This window comes from Spermophilus citellus, assembly GCF_964194105.1.
Source record: "Spermophilus citellus genome assembly, chromosome: 3".
Taxonomy (NCBI): Eukaryota; Metazoa; Chordata; class Mammalia; order Rodentia; family Sciuridae; genus Spermophilus; species Spermophilus citellus.
Window position 1 is genome coordinate 777,423 of NC_138184.1, and position 22,896 is coordinate 800,318.

The 22,896-nt window shown below is 56.7% G+C and overlaps 1 protein-coding gene across 6 annotated transcripts; it reads left to right on the top strand.

Annotated features, from left to right (window-relative positions):
* Positions 1-271: 271 nt before the first annotated feature.
* On the top strand, positions 272-22,787 carry STK11 (serine/threonine kinase 11). Of its 6 annotated transcripts, none has more exons than XM_081283631.1 (11): positions 276-1,293; positions 13,597-13,680; positions 14,133-14,222; positions 14,878-15,010; positions 15,093-15,229; positions 15,731-15,858; positions 16,568-16,625; positions 18,034-18,230; positions 18,615-18,674; positions 20,842-21,075; positions 21,916-22,051. In XM_081283631.1, the coding sequence occupies exons 1-10, from the start codon at positions 1,004-1,006 to the stop codon at positions 21,036-21,038; spliced, it is 1,374 nt and encodes a 457-aa protein (XP_081139757.1). In that variant the 5' UTR covers positions 276-1,003; the 3' UTR covers positions 21,039-21,075; positions 21,916-22,051. The 6 variants fall into 6 exon arrangements, with proteins under 6 accessions (XP_081139754.1, XP_081139753.1, XP_081139757.1 ...); XM_081283630.1 differs by having other exon boundaries at positions 277-1,293; positions 20,842-21,056; positions 21,916-22,054; XM_081283627.1 differs by lacking the exon at positions 18,615-18,674 and having other exon boundaries at positions 275-1,293; positions 20,847-21,056; positions 21,916-22,787.
* The last annotated feature ends 109 nt before the right edge of the window (positions 22,788-22,896 follow it).

The window sequence follows — 22,896 nt, forward strand, 5'->3', positions numbered from 1 at the left end:
GCAGGAGCAACCCCTCCGAGGTCACAGCCGACACCTCGCCCAACCCATACCCACTTCCCGCTCCACCTTTCGCATGACCGGCGCCTCCGTCGGCCAATGAACGAGCCGCCTCCGCCCTCGGGCGGAGCAGAGCGCCGGCCAATCCCTGCTCATTTCCCCGCCCAGATCCAAACGGTCCAATCGGACAAGATCCCGGGGGCTGGCCTAGGAGGCGGGGCCGGCCGCGGCTGCCAACGGGCGTGCACGTCGATGCCGCGAGGGGGCGTGTCTCGCGGCGGGGCGTGCGGCGGCGGCGCGGCGCAGGGCGGTAAACAAGATGGCGGCGGCGTGTCGGGCGCGGAAGGGGGAGGCGGCCCGGGGCGCCCGCGAGTGAGGCGCGGGCCGTGAGGGCGGTGCCGGCGGCCCCGCGGGTGGCCTTGCATGGGTTGGGGCCCCCTCGCCGCCCCGCCTCCTGCTCTCACGCGGCGGCCGCGGCGAGGGGGACGCATCGCCCAGGCCTTGTCAGCCTCGGAAAGCCCCCGACCCGGAGCCTGCGGCCTGCGCCGTCCCGGCCGCCCGGAGCCCGCAGGCCGGACGCCCAGCGCGCGCGGCGGGGAGCGCGGTCGCGCCGCGGTCGGAGGGAGGGCGCCGCGAGGACGTCCGCGCGGGCCGGGCATGGACGGCGCGGACGGGCCCCGGCGCGGCCGCCTCGGCGCCTGACCGCGGGCCGGAGCGCCTGGACGATGACCTAGCGCCCCGCACCGGCCCGCCTCGCCAGGGCCCGCGGACCGCCGCCTCGCCCCGCCGCCCGCCCTCGGGCCCGCGGGCGCAGCGCGGACTGACCAGTGGACAGCCGCCCCGACGCCAGAAGAGCTCCCGTGGACTGTGGTGGGGGTGGGGGGTGGGGGGCTTCGTTGCCTTTTCCTTTTTTTGTTAAACGTTTGGAGGAGGGAAGTGGGGGTCGGAGAAGAGCCGCCCACAGAGGGGACAAGGGGGACCAGGGCTCCCCGACGCCGGGTCCAGGATGGACGTGGCGGACCCGCAGCAGCTGGGCATGTTCACGGAGGGCGAGCTGATGTCCGTGGGCATGGACACCTTCATCCACCGCATCGACTCCACGGAGGTCATCTACCAGCCCCGCCGCAAGCGGGCCAAACTCATCGGCAAGTACCTGATGGGGGACTTGCTGGGGGAGGGCTCCTACGGCAAGGTGAAGGAGGTGCTGGACTCGGAGACGCTGTGCCGGAGGGCCGTCAAGATCCTCAAGAAGAAGAAGTTGCGGCGGATCCCCAACGGGGAGGCCAACGTGAAGAAGTAAGTGCGGCGTCGGGATCCTGCCCTCCGCGCTCCTCCCTCGGTTCCTGCCTTCCTTCCCTCCTTCCTCTCTCCCTCCTCCTGTTCCTTCCTTCTCTCCTCCCTCCTTTTCTCTTAAAGACCCGCGCTGCTAACAAGGATGTGCCAGCACCATATCCTCCCCGCGTAGGACAGTGTGGCTGGGAGCCCGCGGGAGGACCTTCCCTAAGTCAGAGTGGGTCCTGGAGACGGGCAAGAGTTCCTGGGGCCCTCTAGGAGGACTCCTAACACGCCCGGTAGTCAGCTTCTTTGGGAAGGGAGCTTGCCTCTCTCCTCTGCCCAGTGCCCATGGCCCTGTAGCAGTCCAGAGAACACAGGCACCCCGTGGAACCAGCTTGTGTTTATTTGGGCCCATCGAGTTTGTGTGCTTGCCGCCAGCAGGTTTTCTGCGCAGTGTGTGGTGGTTACCAGGGCCAGGCTAAATGTGATTTGTTTATCCTGTCAGAGGGGAACCCTGTGGTTGCCAAAAATAATTGTTTGCACCAGCTTATCGGTCAGCGGGAGGGGAACCTAGCCCTTGTTGTTTCCCCAGGATGTGAGGCTGCAAGCATGCTGACTCTGAGCTCTGACCACTGACCTGAGCTCTGGACCCTGAGCAGTGGTGGGCTTTCTGTTGTACTTTTTAAACAGATTCCGCTAGGTGCCCAGCTGTCCCAGGCCTCCCAGTCAGGGACTATGAAGAAGCAGCTCCTCCCCAGGGCTGCCACTGCTCCCCCTAGCTGGGGGTGGCCTCCTTATCTCTACCGAACACTGCTCCTCCTCCCCATCCTCTTAACTTCAGAACTACCCCCCACTCCCGCCAGCCCCCATTTCTAAGAAGGGGCCTTATCTGCTGGGATGGGCTGCAGAGCTGGCGGGGACACCGTGCATGGTGGATGGTGACCTTGGACAGCAGTCCTGGGGAGGACTGATCCCTGCTTGTGATCACCTCTTTGTCCCCATCATGTCATGGGGGGGTGCCCAGCTGGGCTTTCACTCACTTTAACAGCCTTGTGGACTGAAGATTGCAGTTGTGACCCACTGGAGGGCTGTTTTCCACTAGGCTTTTTTAAAGCCTTGGCATTCAGCATGTGGACACCAAGAGATGACACCAGGTGTCCTGGGGTTGAGTTAGGTCACTTGTCTGTAGGGTGTCTTTGGGGTGAAGAGGGTCTGAGGGATCAGGAGAGAGACATCTGGTGCTCTTTCCAGGGGCCAGTGATGCCCTTCTCCCAGGAGTTTGAGATCTGAGCTTAAATGCTGCCATTGTTCCATTAAACCAGAAGCCTGTGAGTGTGGAGTGGGCCTGTGGTCTGCCAGTCTGTCCTTGTTCTGGGAAGCCAAGGAGGTGCCAGTGTGGGCCATATTAGCTGGCTTCACCTGTCTGGGGAGTGTCGCACTGAGGGCTGGGGCCTCTGCACCTTGGAACTCCAGGAAACTGCCTGAGAGCACTTGTCCCAGGGCCTGATACCTGTTGGCTGCAGGGGCCTGGGCCCGAGCCTAGGCCCCCTCCCCTTAGTGGGAATCGTGTGCTGCCCTCTGGTCCTGCCTGTGTGGGGAGTGCCAGAGCGCCCCAGAGCACGCTGCACGCCACATGCCACACGCGTACCTTTCACTGTGCCATTTCTGCCTTTCCAGAGCCACCATGCAGGAGTGGGACTGATGTCGTGGGAGACAAAGGGCTCCCAGAAAGTTCCCTCTAGGTGTCTCCAGTGTACCCCTCACTCCTCAGGGCTGGGCCCTTCTGGCCGTGTGTTGGTGTGCTCGGGAGGAAGCCATCTGTGCGTTTCTGGGTCTTCAGGTATATGCCTGGCTGGTGGCAGTAGTTTTCAGTGGGTCAGTGGGCCACGCCCTCAGCACTGGAAGTAACTTGTTGGGTGGGTAAGGGCCAGGAGGTTCTGCCTGCAGCAGACCAAGGTTTGATGTGTCCAGGTGTGCAGTGTTGAGTAGTCACAGGCAAGGTCAGTTAGAGGGTGTGTCACTGCATACAGGGGCGTGGGGAGAAGTCCTGGACCATACGTGTCTGAGCCCCTGGTTTCTTGACTGGCCACTGAAGGTCCAGAAAACATGAGCACCCAGAGCCATGGGGAAGAACCTGAGGATGGCAGCGGAGGTGGCTGTTTGTGGGAAGAACAGGAGAGGGAACTGAGGCTGGGCTCTCACTGAGGTCCCCCACACATGGCCCCTGACCCAGCTAGTCTCACAGCTGTAGACCCCAGCCTGGTGATGAGCTACTATCAGCCTGGATGTGGAGGTATCCTCGGGGGGGAGCCCTTGGAATGCAGTGAAGGCCCTGTCTGTCCGGTCCTGGCCACCCCCTCACACACACTGGCCATGGACATCTGGCTTTAGAGTCTGGGTTTGCAACTGAGGCAGAAACTGCTGTGCCTCCTGACTGCAGCCCCATCAGAGCCACCCTGCTCTGGGAGCCAAGAGTGCAAGTGGGGCCTGCTCTGCACAGAGCTCTGGGAAGGAGAAGGACTGTCCTCTAGTCAGTGCTGTACCGCCAGCTGGCTGCAGGGAAAAAGGCCTCTTTGTCTGCAGGAAGCTCAATAAACTCTACTCAGATTGTCTCTCTCATGATGAAGTGTTTAGAACCTCACAGACATGCCTGGAAGTCCTGTCCCCCAGTTTGCGTTGAAAGCTTTTTCTTAGCGTACGATGTTGTGGATCTTTGCCAAGATGGTGGTCATGTAGATGGATGGAACTGGTCGGGTAGCCTGCCTTGCCTTCCCTCTTCCCTTCCCTCTTCCCTTTCCTGGAACCTGGAAGGCTGTTGTGGAACCTGTGCTTGGTCCACTCTGTGAGAACTACTATGCCAAAGTAGCAAAGTTTCAGAAAGTTTTAAAAAATGATTAAAAACTGGGGCACCTGGCTTTTAATCATGTTTTACCTGTTTTTTGTTTTGCTCCGATGCTGGGGGTGGAGCCAGGGACCCATGCATGCCAGGCAAGCTCACCCCACACCATGTCTAGCCACAAGCAGGCTTTGATGAAAGGTAAAATTCTCCTGAGGATCATTTTAATACTTTGTGTCCACTTGTTTTCACAGTGGGTGGTGGACTCCCACAGGTGGGACACACAAGGACTGGGCAAGGACCCATGCAGTCTTCTCTCTGGGGGCGAGGGGCTTTGTGCAGGCAAAGACCACAATGAGTAGGTAATTCCTCCTCTTGTACAGGAAATGTGCTGTCTTTGCTGGATGGTAGTTTTGTGGGATGTGAGATAGCTTCTGAACCTCACCATCCCAATGCAGGGCAGCTAGGGACAAGGCAGGCCATGGCCCCACACCACTACACTTGTGGACAGTGAGATTACAGTTTTGTTTCATGTGATGTTGACGTGTGACACAGAGGGTAATTCTGTATGTTTCCCCCAAACTTTTTTTTGAGATTTTTTTTTTTCTGCTTTGTTCATGCTGACCCCAAAGGCCCTTGCTCATGAAGTGGTCCCTCCCACTTCAGCCTCTCAAGTATCTGGAACCACTCTGCGCCTGGCTCCCCTTCACCGTCTAGAGACATGTAAAAGTGACTGCCACAGCTGTGGTGCAGAGGCAGGCAGTGCTGCTCGATGCCTGCCCTCCAGCCCAGCAGACCACTTTGTCTGCAGGTGTTGGTTGGCTGTGTGGCACCAGCTCCCACTGGCCTGTGCTCCCAATGTTCCAGTGCCATTGCATAGCCCAGGCTGGGTTCCACCAGTTACGCCTTACAAGCAGGCACCAAGGTCTGCAGGCCTTACCACCAGGGGTGGGACTCGGAGCCAGAGGAAGCATGTATTTAATGAGCTGCTGTTGACACCTCTTTGGGGCCTGGTCCCTCAGCCTGCCAGTGTGGTTGGTCATACTGCAGTGTTGCTCCGACCACCTGTCTGGGGCAAGGAAGCATCTGTAGTGTGGAGTCCTGTTTCTGTGGGACACAGTTGGGCGGGGGTGGGGATGGGGGTGAGGGGCACACCATGTGCTGCTGTTCATGTGTCTCGGGAGCTTCAGGCTGTAAGTGAGCACATTATCCCAAAGCACCTGTTGCCACTGCTGGAGCCCTGGGGGTGGGGGTGGGGGTGGGGGTAGAGGCTGGCCTCTCCCCAGGGCCAGCTGAAAATGCATGTGGGGGGATTTGAGTGCCTGACCTCCACGGGCAGGGCCCTCCCCTGAGGTTGGCTGGTGGATACTTGGATCTAGATGGTAAATAGCTAGGATTTTAGCAAGTTGGGAATCAGAGCCTTGGACTTTGTGGGCTTTCTACCAGAACATTTGGAATGGACTTTAGGAGGCTCTGGAGTCTATGGAAGCTTGTGTCCCCACTGCCCTGTATTGGGAAGAGTGCCACTGCAATGCCCAGGTCAGCTGGCACCAGAGGGCACAGGGCTTCTGTACCTTCATGTGCCCCCATAGGCTTCTGCTTGATTTCTTCCCTACCAAGGGTGCCTCTGGAGTGAGGTGGAAACTAGGCCGGTCTGTACGGCTCTCGGACAGCTAGCAGAGGAAATGGGTTAATTGCCTGGGGGTCAGGTTGTGCCCTTAGCCATGTGGGGTGTGCAGCGGATTGGGCACCTATGCCAGGCTGTGGCAGGTGTGAAAGGCGTGGAATGCTGATCCTTGTCGTGCTGCCTGGGGTGCCCACTGGAGGTATGTCTGGGAATCCAGCTTCAACTACTAGGAACCCAGTCCACCATATCCCTTGAATTGGACTGACTTTCTTCCTTCCTTCCTCCCTCCCTCCCTTCCTTCCTTCCTTCCTTCCTTATTTATATGCCATTATTTCACTTATTTATTTTTATGTGGTGCTGAGGATTGAACCCAGGGTCTTGCACGTGCGAGGCAAGTGTTCTACCGCTGAGCCACCACCCCAGCCCCAGGACTTTCTTTTTTTAAACAGCTTTTTATTTATTTATTTTGGTACTGGGGATTGAACTCAGGGGCACTTGGCCACTGAGCCACACCCCAGTCCTATTTTGTATTTTATTTAGAGACAGAGTCACATTGAGTTGCTTAGCACCTTACTATTGCCGAGGCTGGCTTTGAACTCGTGATCCTCCTGTCTCAGTGTCCGGAGCCGCTAGGATCACAGGTGTTTACCTGTTCACCTTGCCTGGCTAACTTCTTTTCTCAATACTTTTGGTTTACTTATTTATTATGTGGTGCTGAGGAACAAACCCAGTACCTCACTCACATAGTCTAGGCAAGTGCTCTACCACTGAACTATAACCCAACCTCTTTAAATAATTTTATTGGGTTAGGGTTAGGGTTAGGGTTTATTGGCATAATTCACATATTATGAAACAAGTCCACCTTTTTATTTATTAGTTTTTTGCAGTTTTGAATATTAAATCCAGGGATGCTCTACCACTGACCTACACCTGTAGTATGCTGCTGAGAATCGAACCCAGTGCCTCACATGTGCTAGGCAACTACTCTATACAGAGCTGCAACCCTAGCTGCACCCCCCAGTTCTTTTTATTTTTTATTTTATTTATTTATTTATTTTTTTTAAAGAGAGAGAAATTTTTTAATATTTATTTTTTAGTTTTCGGCGGATACAACATCTTTGTTTGTATGTGGTGCTGAGGATCGAACCTGGGCCCCACACATGCCAGGCGAGCGCGCAACCGCTTGAGCCACATCCCCAGCCCCTCATTTTTTATTTTGAGGCAGGGTCTTGCTAAGTTGTTCACACTGACCTTAAATTTGCATCTTCCTGCCTCAGCCTCCTGAATCTCTGGGATGACAGGTGAGGCCACCGGGCCCGGCTCGGTGGCACTTACTTAGTACATGGATAGAGTTGCACAGCCACCACCACTGTCTAGCTCCAGGATGTTACATGACCTTCACCCCTCAAAAGAGTCCTGTCTCCTTGGCAGCATAGGTAGGCTGAGACAGGAGGATCACAAGTTCTCGGCTAGCCTGGGCAACTTAGCAAGACCTTGTCTTATAATCAGTAATAAAAAGGACTGGGGATGTGGCTCAGTGGTAAAGTGCCTCTGGGTTCAGTCCTCTGCACCAAAAAAACAAAACAAAAGCCCTGTCCCCATGAGCCTCATTCCCCAGCACCACAAGTTCACATCTGTCTCTGCACTCTCCTATCGTGGATGTGGGCTGTCACTGGGTCACACACTGTGGCCTTGTGTGTCTGATTCTCACACTGCATCTGTGTCAACTTGCTCTTGCCCTGCCCAGGGATGCTCCAGGTGTGTGTGGACCACGCTGTGTCCATTCATCCCTGATGGACACCCTGACTTTTCTCACCCTTTGGTGATTGTGGACTGTCTGTCATGAATGTGTGTCCTGGCGTTGATATGGAGTTGTGCTGTTCGCCAGCTTCCTCTCCTAGTCCCCTCACACACCTCTGAGAGCCTTTACTGATTGATTTGTTTATTGGTGCTGGGGTGAAACCCAGGGTCTCGTGCTTGCTGAGCTGCACCCCTCAGAGGTGGGCTTTTCTTTTAAAGCATCAGTAGAGACTCAGCTGAAGCCTGGAGATTTTTCTCAGTGCCCATCAGCAGTGCCGTAACCACCTCTGGTGTACCCCTGGGAGCCTCTTCTTGCTTCTGGGCCTGAGGGAGGGTGTCTGGGACTGTAGGTGACCTCTTTTGCTTGCATGCTGGGTGTGGCCACGGGCCTGGCCTGGGTCTCCCCTGTGACCAGCTCTGGAGGCAGCTGCTTCCGGTTCCTCTCTTCCTCTGTCATCTCAGATGGCTTTCACAGCCCTCCTTCCTAGTTCCTTTTCTGGTTAATCAAGTCAGTTGGCCACCCTCTTTGGGCAGCAGAGGCAGGCTTCTGGGGGCAGCAGCCAGGCAGGTTGCTCCTGGTGGACGGAAGGCGCTGCTTCCTTTGCTCAGGAGCACTTCCTGCATCTCTGTCCAGTGTGGAGCTGCTGCTTTAAATATCACTTTTCTTTTTCCTTTTCTCTTTTCCTTTCCTTATCTGTGGAAAACACTGAGAATGGCAGGTGGGGCAGGCGGGCTCCTCCTGCTGCTGAGTTTTCGCTGTGCAGTTAGGACGGTCCTGAGCTGATCTGCCTAACCCCACGTGATTACCCTGTCTTCACTTTGGCACACATGTGTATCTTCTCACTTCTCTTCAAGTTGGACATGGTTTTTCTTTTCTTTCTTTATATATATATATATATATATATATATATATATATATATATATACACACACACACACACACACATATATATATATATATATATATATATATATATATATATATAAAAGTGGTTGGTGAACCTTTATTTTATTTATTTATTCATATGTGGTGCTGAGAATCAAACCCAAGACCTCACACATACTAGGCAAGTGCTCTACCACTAATCTTCAACCCCAGCATCTCTATTTTTTTCTTGGTACAAATAACGTGGCTTATATATGGACACAGAATGTTTTGGTCCCCTTAATTAGAGCGCACATATGTACACTATACCTATAGAAAGAGTATTTATTTATTTATAGTTCTGAGACAGAATCTCACTAAATTGCCTAGGTTGGCCTTGAACTTGAGAACCTCCTGCCTCCACCACACCCGCATGAATTCATTCCTCTCGATCCTGATAATTGCATAATTTGTTTTCCCTGCATTTTTCTCAAGGTAATTATAATCTATGTTTTTAAGGAGTTTTTCTATCAAGTAATTTCTTTTTGGGATATCACTGAGTCACATCACCGACACTTTTATTTTTTTTAATTTTTTTTTTATTTTTTAGTTTTCAGCGGACACAACATCTTTGTATGTGGTGCTGAGGATCGAACCCGGGCCGCACGCATGCCAGGCGAGCGCGCTACCGCTTGAGCCACATCTCCAGCCCCTCACCGACCCTTTTTTGAATTTATTTAGAGACAGGGATTCAGCCTCACTGTTCCTGAGGCTATCTTTGAATGTGATCCTCCTGCCTCAGTTTCCGGAGCCACTGGATTACAGGCATGTGCCACTGTGCCTGGCTCTCCCAAGTAATTTCTTTCTTTCTTTCTTGTTTTTTAATTTTGTGGTGCTGGGGATATCGAACCCAGGGCCTTGTGCATGCAAGGCAAGCACTCTACCAATTGAGCTATATCCCCAGCCCATTTTCTTAATTTAAATTTAAAATTATCTAAGCCAGGTGAAGTGATGTACACCTGTCATCCCAGCAACTCAAGAGGCTGGGGCAAGAGGATGGAAAGTTCAAGGCCAACCTGGGAAACTTAGTGAAATCCTGTTTCAAAATACAAAGGGCTTGGGGGTATGCTTTCCCAACATGCGTGAGCCCCTGGTCTCCATCCCCAGCACTGCACAAACAAAATATTGTCTCTTTGGAAAAGTTTCTTATGTTACTTTTTTCAGTTGAGTTTTTTGGGTTTTTTTAGTCCATTTTTTTTCTAGTCCAGTTTTTTAAATAGTTTTTTAGTTGTTGATGGACCTTATTTTATTCATTTATTCATATGTGGTGCTGAGAATTGAATCCAGTGCCTCACCCATGCAAGGCAAGAACTCTACCACTGAGACACAACTCAGTCCCAAAGTCCATTATTTAAAAAAAAAAAAAAAATTAAGGCATTGATGGACTTTAATTTTATTCATTTATTTATTTATATGCAGTGCTGAGGATTGACCCAGTGGCTCACACATGCTCGGTAAGTGCTCTACCACTGAGCCACAACCCTAGCTGCTCTAGTTCATTTTTTAAAATTGATTTATTCCATCAACCTGTTAGGAAGTCACCTCAGGAAGACAGCAGCCAGCCTCAGTAGGGTGTTAAGTGGAGGGCTGCAGAGAATCTGAACAGCGCCAGAGGTTCTGGTCCCTCCTTGCTCGGATGTCCTCAGTGGCATGATTCTTTTTTTTTTTTTTTTTTTTTTAAGAGAGAGAGAGAGAGAAAGAGAGAATTCCAATATTTATTCTTCAGTTTTCGGCAGACACAACATCTTTGTTTGTATGTGGTGCTGAGGATCGAACCCGGGCCACATGCATGCCAGGCGAGCGCGCTACCGCTTGAGCCACATCCCCAGCCCAGTGGCATGATTCTTAAGATCTTTCCCAATAATCGAAAGTCTGCTGCTGTGTGACTTCTGGACCAAAACAGGTCACAGAACCAGTCTATTGCCTTTCCTGCTGTGAAATGATTGCCACATTTTTGTACTTGGGACTGAACCCGGAGGCATGCTGGTAAGGGCTCATCGCCCAGCATGCTCCTGCACGAGTGGAGCGCTTCTCCAGAGATGTGCCCGTGCCTACCTGAGCCCCAGTTAGATGCCGCCCCTTGGTGGCCCCACTAGGACCTCAGGGTGAGTTGGTTTGGGGAGTGAATGGCAGGTGCTGGAGAATTCTGAGAGAAGGCAGCTCTGCACTGCATCTGGGATGCCTGTGGCTTGTGGCTGTGGCAGCTGGTGACATGGACACTATGCCGTAGACCCTAAGAAAGAGCTGCAGCTCACTGCCCTCAAAGGCCTTGGGGGAGATGGGAAGCCCTGGGTCTGCTTGGCCCTCCTGCAAGGGTGTTTCCTGTCAGCTGGAAATGGGAAGTCTTCTGTACAGAAGAGCCAGGAAGCCAGGGCTATTGTAGGAGTCCAGGTGGACAAAGTCCCACAGAGTGGAAGGGGAGACTGGGCAGGTCCAGGTGCCCCGGGGCTGAGGGGTAGCAACTATCACTCAGATGGGTGTGTCCACTGGATGGGGGCAGAGACCATGGAACCAGAGGAGCGTTTGAAAACAGTGCTATATGCTGAAAACAGTACTATATGCGTGAGCAGTGGCTGGGTCTGGGGGTCAGCACTGGATGCCAGGCCAGGAAGGCCCTGGGGAGGACAACACTGAGCCTCACCTGCTGTAGTGCTGCCCCAGGAGTAACTGGATGATGTCAGGACTGGGGTGCACCTGGCATGCAGTGGAATAAGACCAGGGTCACTGCTCAGCACCTGTAGTTCCCAGAACACCCTACCCCAGAGGGCAAACTGACCCAGTGTCCATCATGGTACGAAAGGGAAAACCCTGTTAATTATTTGCAAAAAAGTGTTGAATCCATTTTTGGTTTTCAGTAGATGCCAGAATACACTCCTGATGTTGCAGACAGTATAAACCGGGGTCCAGCTCCTGGGCCTGACCACCTCAGCATGTGGGTTTCAATGTGGACAGCACCCTAGGGCCTTAGCAGGGCAAGTGATTGTGGATACTGGCACTCAATGAGAATTGGGCAGAATGCTTGACAGGGCAGGGTGCAGGATTGGGGTGACCACTTTTCTTCTCTGGTGGGTCTCTGGGCAGCCCCTGAGCTGTTGGGGACATTCCAGAGGGTCTGTGTTGACTTGGGAGTCGGAGGCCTCCAGCTCTCTGGTCTCTGAGGAGCAGGCACATGTGGAACTGCATGCTGCACACTTTCTTGGAGGCTGCTGGAGCCTGCTCCAGAGGCCCCTCCCTACCCTGTCCTGGTAGGAGACTGACCTCCCTCGATTCAGTGAGGGATGAGCAGCACAGAGTCACAGGATTGTTGCACTGGGGTGGGGGCAAGGGCACCCAGGGGCAGGGGCGGCGGGGGGGCAGGCTTTCCTGGAAGAGGCAGAACCTTGGGGGTGGGGGCCAGGCAAACTCAGGGGACACCCTCTCTTTTTTGTGTGTCATGCTTGGGCTTCCTAGGTTTTTTTTTTTTTTTCTTCCCCTTGTTGATTGATCTCTATTTTATTTATTTATACATGGTTCTGAGAATTGAACCCAGTGCCTCACGTGTGCCAGGCAAGTGCGCTACTGCTAAGCCACAGTCCCTACTTTTTTTTTTTAAGAAATTTTTTTTGGCACTGGGGGTTGAATCCAGGGGCCCTCTACCACTGACTTACTCCAGCCCTTTTTATATTTTTTATGTTGAGACAGGGTCCTGCTAAGTTGCTGAGGTTGAGGTTGGCCTCTAACTTGGGATTCTCCTGCCTCAGCCTTCTGAGTCACTGAGATTTACAGGTGTGTGCTACCTCAACAGCAGGATTTTTTTTTTTTAAGACTTTAATCGGGATGAAGCTTATATACTACATATTATGAGTGTTGCCACAATCCAGTGTGAGAACCTTTTGTATGGAACAAAGAAAACTCCCATTCCTAAAAGCAGTCGTTCCCCCCCTGCCCCAATCCCCCCAGTCCTGCACTCATGTATGTTTCGACGCTGGGCCCTCCTGTCACTGGGCTCATACTGCGGCCTGTGTGTCTGGCTCTCACTGAGCAAGCACAAGATCCTCAGGTCCATCCTCGCTGCAGCTGTCACTGTGCCGCCCTGGCCGAGGATGCTGCAGGTGTGGATGTGCCAACTGTGTGTCCCTTCACCCTCCTGTGTACTTGGGCTGCTCACCTTGTGTGTGCTATGAGTGTCCTGCATAGGTGCCTAGAAGGACGTTTTTGGTCCTTCTGGACAGCTGCTTGGTAGGGGTTCCCAGGTCGCCAGCTCACAGACCTGGGTAGGAGGCTCCTTGCTGGTCAGACTTGGTCTGCGGCAGTGGAGCAGTGCCAGGGTCTCTGCTGGAGGCCGGCCCTGCTGTGGGGGTCCACGGGCACAGTCATCCTGCCCATGCCTTCTTCTCTGGACCATCCTTCCACCTGGCTTGTCTGGGTGGTGTGCCCAGGGAGTGGACCTAGGGGGTTGTGGGTAGGATGCCTGGAGGTGTGTGGCCTTTTAGTACAAGGAGGGTTATGGAGCCAATGTGGCCCACCCCCAGCACACAGCAAGTGTGCGTGCACTGACATCGGCGAAGCACAACTATTATTTATTTATTTATGAAGCACAACTATTATTCTTGAGTTGAAAAAGTCTGGCTGGAGCTGGGCATGGTTGTACACACCTATAATCCCAGCAGCTCAGGAGGCTGAGGCAGGAGGATCACAAGTTCGAGGCCAGTCTCAGCAATTTAGTGAGGCCCTAAGCAATTTAGCAAGACCCTGTCTCAAAAAATAAAAGGTCTGGGAATGTTGCTCAGTGGTTAAATGTCCCTGGGTTCAGTCCTGGCACCAGTAGTGGGTGGTCCTCTCACGCTGGTACCCTAGCAAACCTGACCATACATAGCAGTGGCAGCAAGACCTTCCCAGATGGCTCAACGTTGCTGGCCACGGGGCTGCCTCGGCAGACGTGTGGTCCCTGTGTGGAAGGTGTTCAGCCCAAGCCCTGGCCCTGAGGTGGCCCAGGGAGACCCGACCTGACTTCTGTAGCTGATGGGACTCCAGGGGAAGGGGCAAGGGGTGAGACGGCAGGCCTGGCATCGGCCCTGCTGTGCTGTCGTGGAGCCTGTGCTGACGGGCCGGGGTCACTGAGGTTGAGGCTTGCTGTCACCCGCCTTCTCACTCCAGGGAGATCCAGCTCCTGAGGCGTCTGCGGCACAGAAACGTCATCCAGCTGGTAGACGTGCTATACAACGAGGAGAAGCAAAAGATATATCCTTTCTGCTGAGGGACTTTGGGGTGGGTGTCCTGTGTGCAGGCCCTTGAGAACGTTTTGACCCCACATCCTGGAGACCCTCCCTGTGGACAGTCCCTGTGGACAGCGCTATCCCACAGTCCTGCCCCTGGGGCAGCAGCTGTGCCAAGTCCTTGTTCCATCAAGGTGTGTAGTGCTGGCAGGTCCAGCACTGCCCTCTGGTGGCTCTTCTGAGGTCCTGCAGGGGTAGGGCCCCGGTGGGCTCTGGTGATAGCCAGGACTCCGAGAGAGTGTAGGGACCTGTGCTCCTTGTTCCCTGCCCTAAGCATGGCTGTTCATCTTCATTACCTCAGTTACTCTGGGCCCAGGGTCTCTCTGGGGTGGAAGCTGCAGAGCCGTCCCTCCTGGCTGCTGCCCTGGTCTGGGGTGGGTGGGCCCTGCCCATGAGCGTGTTTCCTTAGTGCCCCACGTATATGGTGATGGAGTACTGCGTGTGTGGCATGCAGGAGATGCTGGACAGTGTGCCTGAGAAGCGCTTCCCTGTGTGCCAAGCCCACGGGTGAGTGAGCTGTGGCAGAGCCCACCAGCAGTCCCAGCACACACAGGTCCAAGGCCTGGACCATCTAGTCCCATGTTCAAACTGAATTTCCTGATTACCACGGGAGTGAAAACCCAGGTTTTTTAAAAGTAGTTTTGGGGGCATGAGTGTCGTATCCACAGCCCAGCTGCTGCAGAACTGCCCATCATGGGGCCCTCCTGCCTATCAGAACTTGGGTTCCCACTCCCGAGGCCTGCAGCCCCTCCCCCTGGGAAGCACTGTGGCTTTGAGACCCTCTGGTTGTCAGGAAGGCCCTGGTGGCTGCCTGTGGCCTGGTTGGTCTTGCTAGGTGGCAGCAGTCAGGAGAGATCAAGGTTTGAGCAAGATTTTAGGGTCCAGGGAGCCTGGGATATCAGGGGCCAGCCAGGCCAGTGGGGTGAGCCTGGGGTCCTGGCCTGTGGGGGAGGTGGCACAGCCATGTGGGGCCCCAGTGGGCTCAGCTTCAGCCAGTGGTCTCTGAGGTTCCCTGGTCTGCTTGCCTGGACCCTGAGCAGCTATCCTATAGCCTCTGGTCTCTGCGAGCCTCCTGGACTGCACAGATCTCGTCCTGGGTGGTCCTGGTGCACCAGTGGAAAGTCAGGAGGCCGGGCAGCTAAGACATGTGCCTCCCTGGCAGGTACTTCTGCCAGCTCATCGATGGACTGGAGTACCTGCACAGCCAGGGTATCGTGCACAAGGACATCAAACCCGGCAATCTGCTGCTCACCACCAGTGGCACACTCAAGATCTCTGACCTGGGTGTCGCGGAGGTAGGCGCCTGTTTCTGCGAGGAGAGTCGGGGTGTGGGTTCCTCCCCTGGCACTCCCTGAGGGCCACGTGGCACTGCTGCAGGCCCTGCACCCTTTTGCTGCGGATGACACTTGCCGGACAAGCCAGGGCTCCCCAGCATTCCAGCCGCCTGAAATTGCCAATGGCCTGGACACCTTCTCTGGCTTCAAGGTGGACATCTGGTCAGCTGGAGTCACACTGTAAGTGCCCTGGACTCTAGTCCCACCCTGAACGTGCAGTGTGTGCAGCGTTGAGGGGCTATAGTGATTCTCTGGCACCCACAGGCCCTGTCAGGCACAGGGTGTGGCTGTAAGTCCAGACCCTCACACTTCCAGACAGCTCCTGGGTAGGTGTGCACCTTTGTGGAGGTCACAGTTCACCTATCCCACGTTCCCCTTCTCACAGTGTGCAGTCACTGGGTTCTGGTGTGTCCAGAGTGGCTCGTCCCCATCTCTACATCACCCCAGAGGGAGCCCTGCCAGCGAGCATGGCCTCAGGACTGTTGGCCCCATGGGCTCAGGGCATGCGCCCCTCTCCCACCTCACCTGGCCATGGTCAGGGCAAGTTCCTGCCTCCAGGAGCATGAAATGGTGGTGATGGGGCCTGTCTCAGAGCCTGTACAGCCCCCACAGGCAGCCTCACTGGGGGTCTGAGGGTGCCAGCCGGCAGCTGACCACCTCTTCCTTCCCTTGGACATAAAGCTACAACATCACAACGGGCCTGTACCCATTTGAAGGGGACAACATCTACAAGCTGTTCGAGAACATTGGGAAGGGGGACTACACGATCCCGGGTGACTGTGGCCCCCCGCTCTCTGACCTGCTCAAAGGTGGGCGTTGCCCCTGTTTGTGGCCCAGTGTGGGGCACTTGGGCCTGTGTCGGCCAGAGGGTGTCCTGTCGGTGACTGGGCTGGAGGCACAGACCCGAGGGGAGGCTGCCAGTGGATGATGGGTCTTGGGTTGGCCTGTGATCTCATCACCCTTTCTGCCTCCTGTGAGCAGTGTCCCAAATGATCTTGCTACAGGGTGGCTCTTAGCGCCCAGAAAGACCTGCCTCCTCTGCATGCAGGGCCTGGCTTGCTGCTTCCCCCCTCCCCCGCAGACTCTGCTCTTTGCTTTGAGCCTTTGCTTCGGGGTAAGGCACCCTGAAGGCACTGGCTACTGTACCCACATCCCTTCTCTGCCCAGCAGGGTCTGTGGGGCCTCTGCCTACTGTTGCTCAGGCAGTGCAGCAGGTGGCGCTGGTTGCCCAACACATGCCAGGGCCCAGTAGAGCATGGGGGCATTCCTGTCCAGACTGCAGGGCCAGTTCATAGGTGCTGTGGCCAGTAGGATCTGTGCTGAGCCAGTCCCTCCCCCAGGTGGAGGCCCTGCCAGGCCACCAGGTGCTGCGCTCTTGGCTCAATTCACAGCAGCCCATCCTGGTGCTCAGTGTGCACAGCAGGGTGGGTGGCATATGGATGACTGAGGTGGAACAGGCAGCAGGGAGTGGCAGGGGCCTGCCCAGCATGGTGACCTGGTGTCTGCTGATCTTCGCAGGGATGCTGGAGTACGAGCCCACCAAGAGGTTCTCCATACGGCAGATCCGGCAGCACAGGTGAGCCTGGGCTGCCCTTCCTGCCCAGGTCTCTTCTGCTTGGCTTGCTGGGGCAACAGTGACCAGTTCGTGGGGAGATGAGCCAGCTGGATGTTTGGGTCGAGAGGACAGGGATGTGATGAAGACGACGCTGGGGTGGGCCCAGCAGGGCAGGCCCATGACCACCTTGCTGGGTGTTATGGGGCCACTTGTGAGTGTAGTAGGCACCCACTGCTGGCTTGTGCAGGTCCCGTCCCAGTGCGAGCCTGATGGGGTGTGTGTGAAGTGTGCCTCCCCCTCTCTGCCCTTGGTTTCCTCCCAAGAGTGGCAACAGGTTAGCCTGGGCCCCAGCAGCTCAGGGGCTCCAAGTGAGGAAGAGGGGACAGGGTGGCTGGGTCAGAGGTTCTGGCCAGAGCTGCCTCCTCCTGCCAGACTCCTCTAAACTCAGGGGTGAGGATGTCTGGCATCCAAGAGCTGGCGCCAGCTTGGTCTGGGGTCCGGGAAGCTACAGGCAGCCAGTCAGGATTAGGGGCTTAAGGAGTGGCCCCCTGCCAGGGGAGTTTCTGGAATGGATACCTAGAGGCCTGGGCAGGCCCAGAGGGATGTGACGACAGTGGGCAGTTGTAAATCGGGGTGGCCACAGAAGCCCCTATGGAGACCCCAGACTTCACTGATACCCCAGCTGTCTAGAGCCCTGGGTCCCAAGAGGACAGGGCCTCAGGGGTTGAGGTACCTTATCAGAGTCTGTGCTGGAGCTGGCAGGGGCTGGCCACAGAATCTTGACCCTGCTGACAGCCTCGAGGGCCTCGGCTGTTAGCCAGCAAGTGGACACACCAATCTGCAGAAACTTCTGTTAAGGGTCAAGAGCTGTGGGCCTGAAGGGCTCCTCCCTGGTGAGCAGAGGGCGTGGAGGAGGTTGGAGAGCAGTTAGGCAGGGTGGGCCCAGTGTCAGTGGGGTGTGCCAGTTCCTGGGTATCCACTGCCAGCCCAGGCCTGCCATTTGCTGTGTTAGCATTTGGATTCTAGGTCTCTGGTGGCCGTGGTATTAGTATAAATACCTGAGGAAGGTCTGGGACCAGCTCCCCTCGTGTCTCCTGACCACTGCTTGGGTTTCTGTGCCACTCTGCCTCAAGGGGCAGGCCATAGTGCCCGGGGGACCTGTTTCACTCCTGTCTGGCCTTGGCTCCTAGGCCAGTGGACAGCCCAGTCTAACCCCCTGCTGTGGTGGGGGTGAGAGCCATGGAGGTAGCTAAGGGCCTGCTTCCCCTGCAGGGGACAGTGTTGTGGTCTTGGCAGATGGCCTGACCCTGCAAAGACTGTGGCAGGCAGACGGTAGGGGAAGCAGCTGAGGGTCACAGCAGTCCCTGGCTCCTGCATGAGTGGTGGGACCAGTGGTCACTGAGGAGCCTGTTCTGATGGGCTCTTGTAGCTGGTTCCGGAAGAAGCATCCACTGGCAGAGGCCTTGGTGCCCATCCCGCCCAGCCCAGACACCAAGGACCGCTGGCGCAGCATGACAGTCGTGCCCTACCTGGAGGACCTACATGGCCGCACTGATGAGGATGAGGATGAGGACCTCTTTGACATTGAGGATGGCATCATCTACACCCAGGACTTCACCGTGCCTGGTGAGCTGGCAGACCCCATGCTGTGGGTGCAGAGCCAGCCCCGCCTGGATGTTCTTCAATTGGGCACCTGGCAGTATGCAGGGGGGCCAGCTGTGTTCTGGTGGCAGGTCCCTCCTCCCTGAAGGCTCCAGCCTGGTGCAGGCCACCTCCGTTCCCGGCTGCCAAGGCACAGCAGACAGGCCATAGGAGCTGCTGGACACCCGTGGGGCTGATCTTGCTGGGAGGGTTCCCTGGGCATCTGCCTCCTGTCAGCCCTCCTGGCCCAAGCCCAGTGGGAACAGGTGGGGAGACCTACAGGGTGGAGGGAGGGACTTCTCACTGCAGTCCTCCCTCCCAGTCACTGGAGCCGCCTGCACTCTGACCCCATGTTGCCTTCTTCCCCAGGTGACGAGGAGGCGTCTGAGGCAGGGCTTAGCGAGGAGAGAGGCGTGCAGAAGAGCCAGGGTGCAGACCCCTGTGGAGAGAAGGCCCAGGAGGCTGGCACTGCGGTGGCCCCCGAGGAGGAGCTTGAGGCCTTAGTGTAGCCTGCTCCACACGCCGCCTTGGCCAATCCCTAGTCCTCCTGAGTGTGTCCTGCCATAAAGCTTTGCCTGGCCCTGTGTCTGCAGGTGGATGCTTGCTGTGGCCTGGGCCCTCTCGTTCAAGGTCCCACTGGGGCTGTGGCCTCCAGGCTTTTTGAGAAAGAGTTGGTATATGAGGGGCCTGAGGCGAGCCGAGAAGGCAGGGCAGGGTGCGAAGGCAGGTCCCTGGAGCATGGGATGCCCACTGGCCAGAGGAGGGTCCCGTAATGTTAGAGTCCCTGGGTGGGCCCTGATATCCTCCCTGCCCTCAGGCCAGTCACCGTGCTCAGCAGCACCTGCGCCCTCCAGGCCCCCTCAAGTAACCCAGCTCCAGGCAGCTGGCCCTCAGGCCCAAGGCCAGGGAGGTACAGCCAGGAGCCCTGCGCCCTAGCAGGCAGGACAGTGTCCTGGAGGCCTCTCGTGCCCTGGGGCACTTGGGTGCACACTGCCTCCTGCCAGCTACTGGGTGTTAGGCACTTTCTTGGGACCCGGGTTGTCCTGGGAGGAGAGGTGTGCACTGTGCGCCCCCCCCCCCCCCCCCCCGCCCCGGGAGACCCTACTGGAGGGGGTCTGTGTCTGGTGTCTGATGGCCTTCTTCCCAGAACACTGGGGCCTTGTGTCAGACTGGTGGACTGAGTGACAGTATGGTTGAGCCCAGCCAGGTGCCCAGAGCCTCTGCTGGAGACGGGTCCTAGGCCACCCCTCAGTTTCCACAGCCCTTGGTGCCCAGCACCCAGTGAGAGGCCTCTGCATAGGGCTTCTCTGGCTGGGTCTATGCTTGCTCCCAAGGTCCACCTGAGGACCCCTCAAGCCTTCAGTCCCAGTGCTTTGACTTTAAGGAAGGTGGACCTGGCAGAGGAGGGGCTGAGGACTCGGTCAGTGGACACCCTCTCCCTGCCTCTGTGCCTGACTGACTGGGTGGCTCCGGATGTGCCCTTGTGGTTGGAGCCCTACCCCTGACCTTGGACCACCCTTTACAGAAGCAGGACAGCCACTCTGGGTCTGGCCACAGCCCTCTCTCAGCTGCTCCTGGGCCAGCCCTGTCACTTCACCTGCCCCAAGACCCTCCTACTTTGAGCTCCTTGACTGCCCCACTCAGAATGGGGGTTTAGTTACCCACTCTGTAGGCTGCTCCCAGACCACAAGTTCTGGGTTGTGCCTGTGGAGGTAGCTCTTAAGCTTGTGTGTGTGTGTGGGAGGGGAGATGTCCCCTAGGTGCTCAGTACTCCGGCAGACAAGACGGCGTTGTGTCTAACGCCCACTCACATTCCAGCTCATGGCCCAGACCTTAGGACAGGTGGGCTGCTGTTACCAAGGTGCCTTTTAGAACTGATGGCTTCTGCACACAGTGGGTTCACAGTGAGTTCCCAAAGCTCTGGAAGTTCCTCCCATGAGGTGCTCTTGGCGCCCAAGAGCCGTGGGTAGTATCGCTTTCCACCACGTGTGCAGGGTGGGCATAGCCATGTCCTGTGTTGACAGTGGCCCCAGTGGCTCCCAGTCAGTGCCCACTGGGCAGGGAGGGCTAGCAGTGATCCAGCCTGTGGTACCCCAGGATGCTGGGCAGTTGGCAGCCAGCGGGCCTGGGGCAGGCAGAAACCCTGGTGGTGTGCCTGCTGAGCTTCATCCCCAGTGGGCTTGTGCCAGGTGTCCTCACTGGTGAGCATGCCAAACAGGCTGGAGGGCCTGAGGGCAGCCCAGGCCCACCTGCAGGCAGACACCCACAGCACACACCTCAGCAGGCAGGTGAGCATGAGCAAGGGCCCTGTCCCACCAGCCTTCCCCCTCCATTGAGTGAGGTTCCCTCAGGAGACCCATCAGATCCTGTCAGGGGTCCAGGCGGGTGCAGTATATGGTGGGCAGAGGGAGTCCCTGTGCTTTTTGTTGCCTTTGGGAGGTACCTGGCCTGGCTACACAGAGGGCCCCCAGAACCCGAAGGTGGCTTTTGAGGGTGCACAGGTCCTTGGTCTGTCCTGGTGGTGGGCAGCAGGTGGCCTGGGGCTCTGGATGATGCTGCCCCTTGGCTTAGGCCACACTTGTGGTTTTCCTCCTAGGACAGGTCCCAGAAGAGGCGGCCAGTCAGAATGGACAGAGCCACAGCTTGCCCAAGGCTGTGTGCATGAACGGCACAGAGTCGGCGCAGCTGAGCTCCAAGACCAAGGTGGAGTGCCGGGCCAGTGCCACCAACCCTGCCCGCAAAGCCTGCTCCAGCAGCAAGATCCGCCGACTCTCAGCCTGCAAGCAGCAGTGAGGGCCCAGCCTGCAGGTGGTACGCGCCCAACCAGCTGGTGGGGGGATGGCAACCACAGCCAGGGCCATTCTGGCACTCAGCCTGTTGGTGCAGTCCCCAGCAGTCCTGGGCTCTTGAGTCCCAGGGCCTAGAAGTGGTTGTTAGGTGGGACAGGAGACCTGGGCAATGGCCCCTGAGCTGACATGTACTCAGTTTCCATCAGGGCAGGTTGGTGTCAGTGCCTGACTCCCAGTCTACTCGGCTCACGGCCCTGAGCTTTAACAAGCCCCGTCTCTGTTGGTCCTGCTGGTCACTGCAGCCTGTGCAGCTATGGGGCCAGGCTCAGCAGCTCATGGCCTGTCTTGGCAGGGCCAGGGATGTAGTAGAGGCCATTTTCTGAAGGGTGCTGTCCTGCCACACCAGCACCTGTGGCCTTTACTGGGCCAAGTTCCCTTCCCACTCAGGGCCTAACTGGAGCCACTGGCTCTGTGTGCTCAGGCCACTCCCAAGAGAGAGGCTCTTGAGGTGGCTGTGTGAGTGGCAGAGGGGACCAGCCCTGCCTGGCTGCTTATGTTCTGAGGGGCTGAGTCATCCTAAATGCTGCTGGACTCCCAGGGCACCTCCTCCAGCTCTGCCTGCCCCACCCCACCCCACCCAGCGTCCGTCCAGAGCCGCCTGCAGGGTGGGAAGTTGCTTTTGGGGAAGGGCCAGGCCTGCTGTCAATTTACTCTGGGGAATGACTCTCAGGGTAGGCTCCCTGGGTCAGGGCCCAGGAACCTGGCAGCCCCTGTCCATGGGCTTGTTTCCCCATCTTTGCAGTGGGCCATTAGTGCAGGCTGCCCCTCAGGAAGCAAAGAGGTCCAGGTGCCCAGAGTGACCTGCCTCTGTCCTCCCGCAGCCTGTTTCCAGGAGCCCTGGCCAGGTGCCATGGCCCAGGCCCTCCTCAGTCTTCCTGTCAGCTCTTGGTCCACTGCCTGCCCAGGAAGGTGGCCGCCATGCCTCTGTGCTGACTGCTCAGGACGTCAGGAGCACAAGGGCCAGGACTGGGGTTGGCAGGGACTTGGGCCTGGCCCTGCCCTCACCCCCCTGCACACAGCACCGCTGGACAGTAGACACCACCTGACTTTGCCGTCCTGTGTGGAGCCTCCCCAGGGAGAGGGAGGGAGGGGCCTGGCCTCTGAGATGCACTTTATGTTTAGACTACTGGCTCTCCAGCCACCTCCATGGTCTTCACTCTGCTCCTGTCAGGGCCTCCCATGCCTGCGGACTGGAGATCAGGCCTCTCTGGCAGCCGCCTTGCATGCAGAACCACCCGAGGGAGCCGCTGGCTGCCTTGTTTTTGTCATTTGGTTGGTTCCTTTTCTCTTTTCTTTTTTAAATAAAACAGGTGGATTTGAGCTATGGCTGTGCAGGTGTTTGGGAGTTGTCGGGAGGCAGGTGGGGCTGGCAGGTGGGAGCATGGTGGCCCACAGATGGTCATGGCTTCCTGCTGAGGCAGTGGGATCTAGACTTCTGGACTCAGTGGCCAGGGCCTGTGAAAGACCGTGAACTTCCTCCCCCAAGGCCATTGCCGTCTCGGGTCTTCAGAGAAAACCCAGAGCAAATCAGAATATGCAGTAAATATTTATGATCAACCAGAAAAACACACACAACAGGAAACCCATCACTGGATGGTACGGACAGGGCGGAGAGCTTGGAGGAGCGGCGGGGGCTGCTCAGCCGCGGGCTGCCCCATCTTTTGGCAATAAATAAAGCTTGGGAAACTTGAAACCGTGTCACCTGGGTGTCTCCTTCACGTCTCAACACTGGCGGGCCACATGCGGAGGGTGGGGGCGTGGGGCGTGGGGGAGGTAAACCACTTCGGCGGGCGGTGACTCCC

Bases quoted from the DNA above. Each gene is read 5' to 3' on its own strand.
- STK11 (XM_081283627.1), top strand. From the start codon at position 1,004: ATGGACGTGGCGGACCCGCAGCAGCTGGGCATGTTCACGGAGGGCGAG. The intron at 1,294-13,596 runs GTAAGTGCGGCG...TTCTCACTCCAG, and splicing joins GGGGAGGCCAACGTGAAGAA to GGAGATCCAGCTCCTGAGGC. The intron at 13,681-14,132 runs ATATCCTTTCTG...TTAGTGCCCCAC, and splicing joins AACGAGGAGAAGCAAAAGAT to GTATATGGTGATGGAGTACT.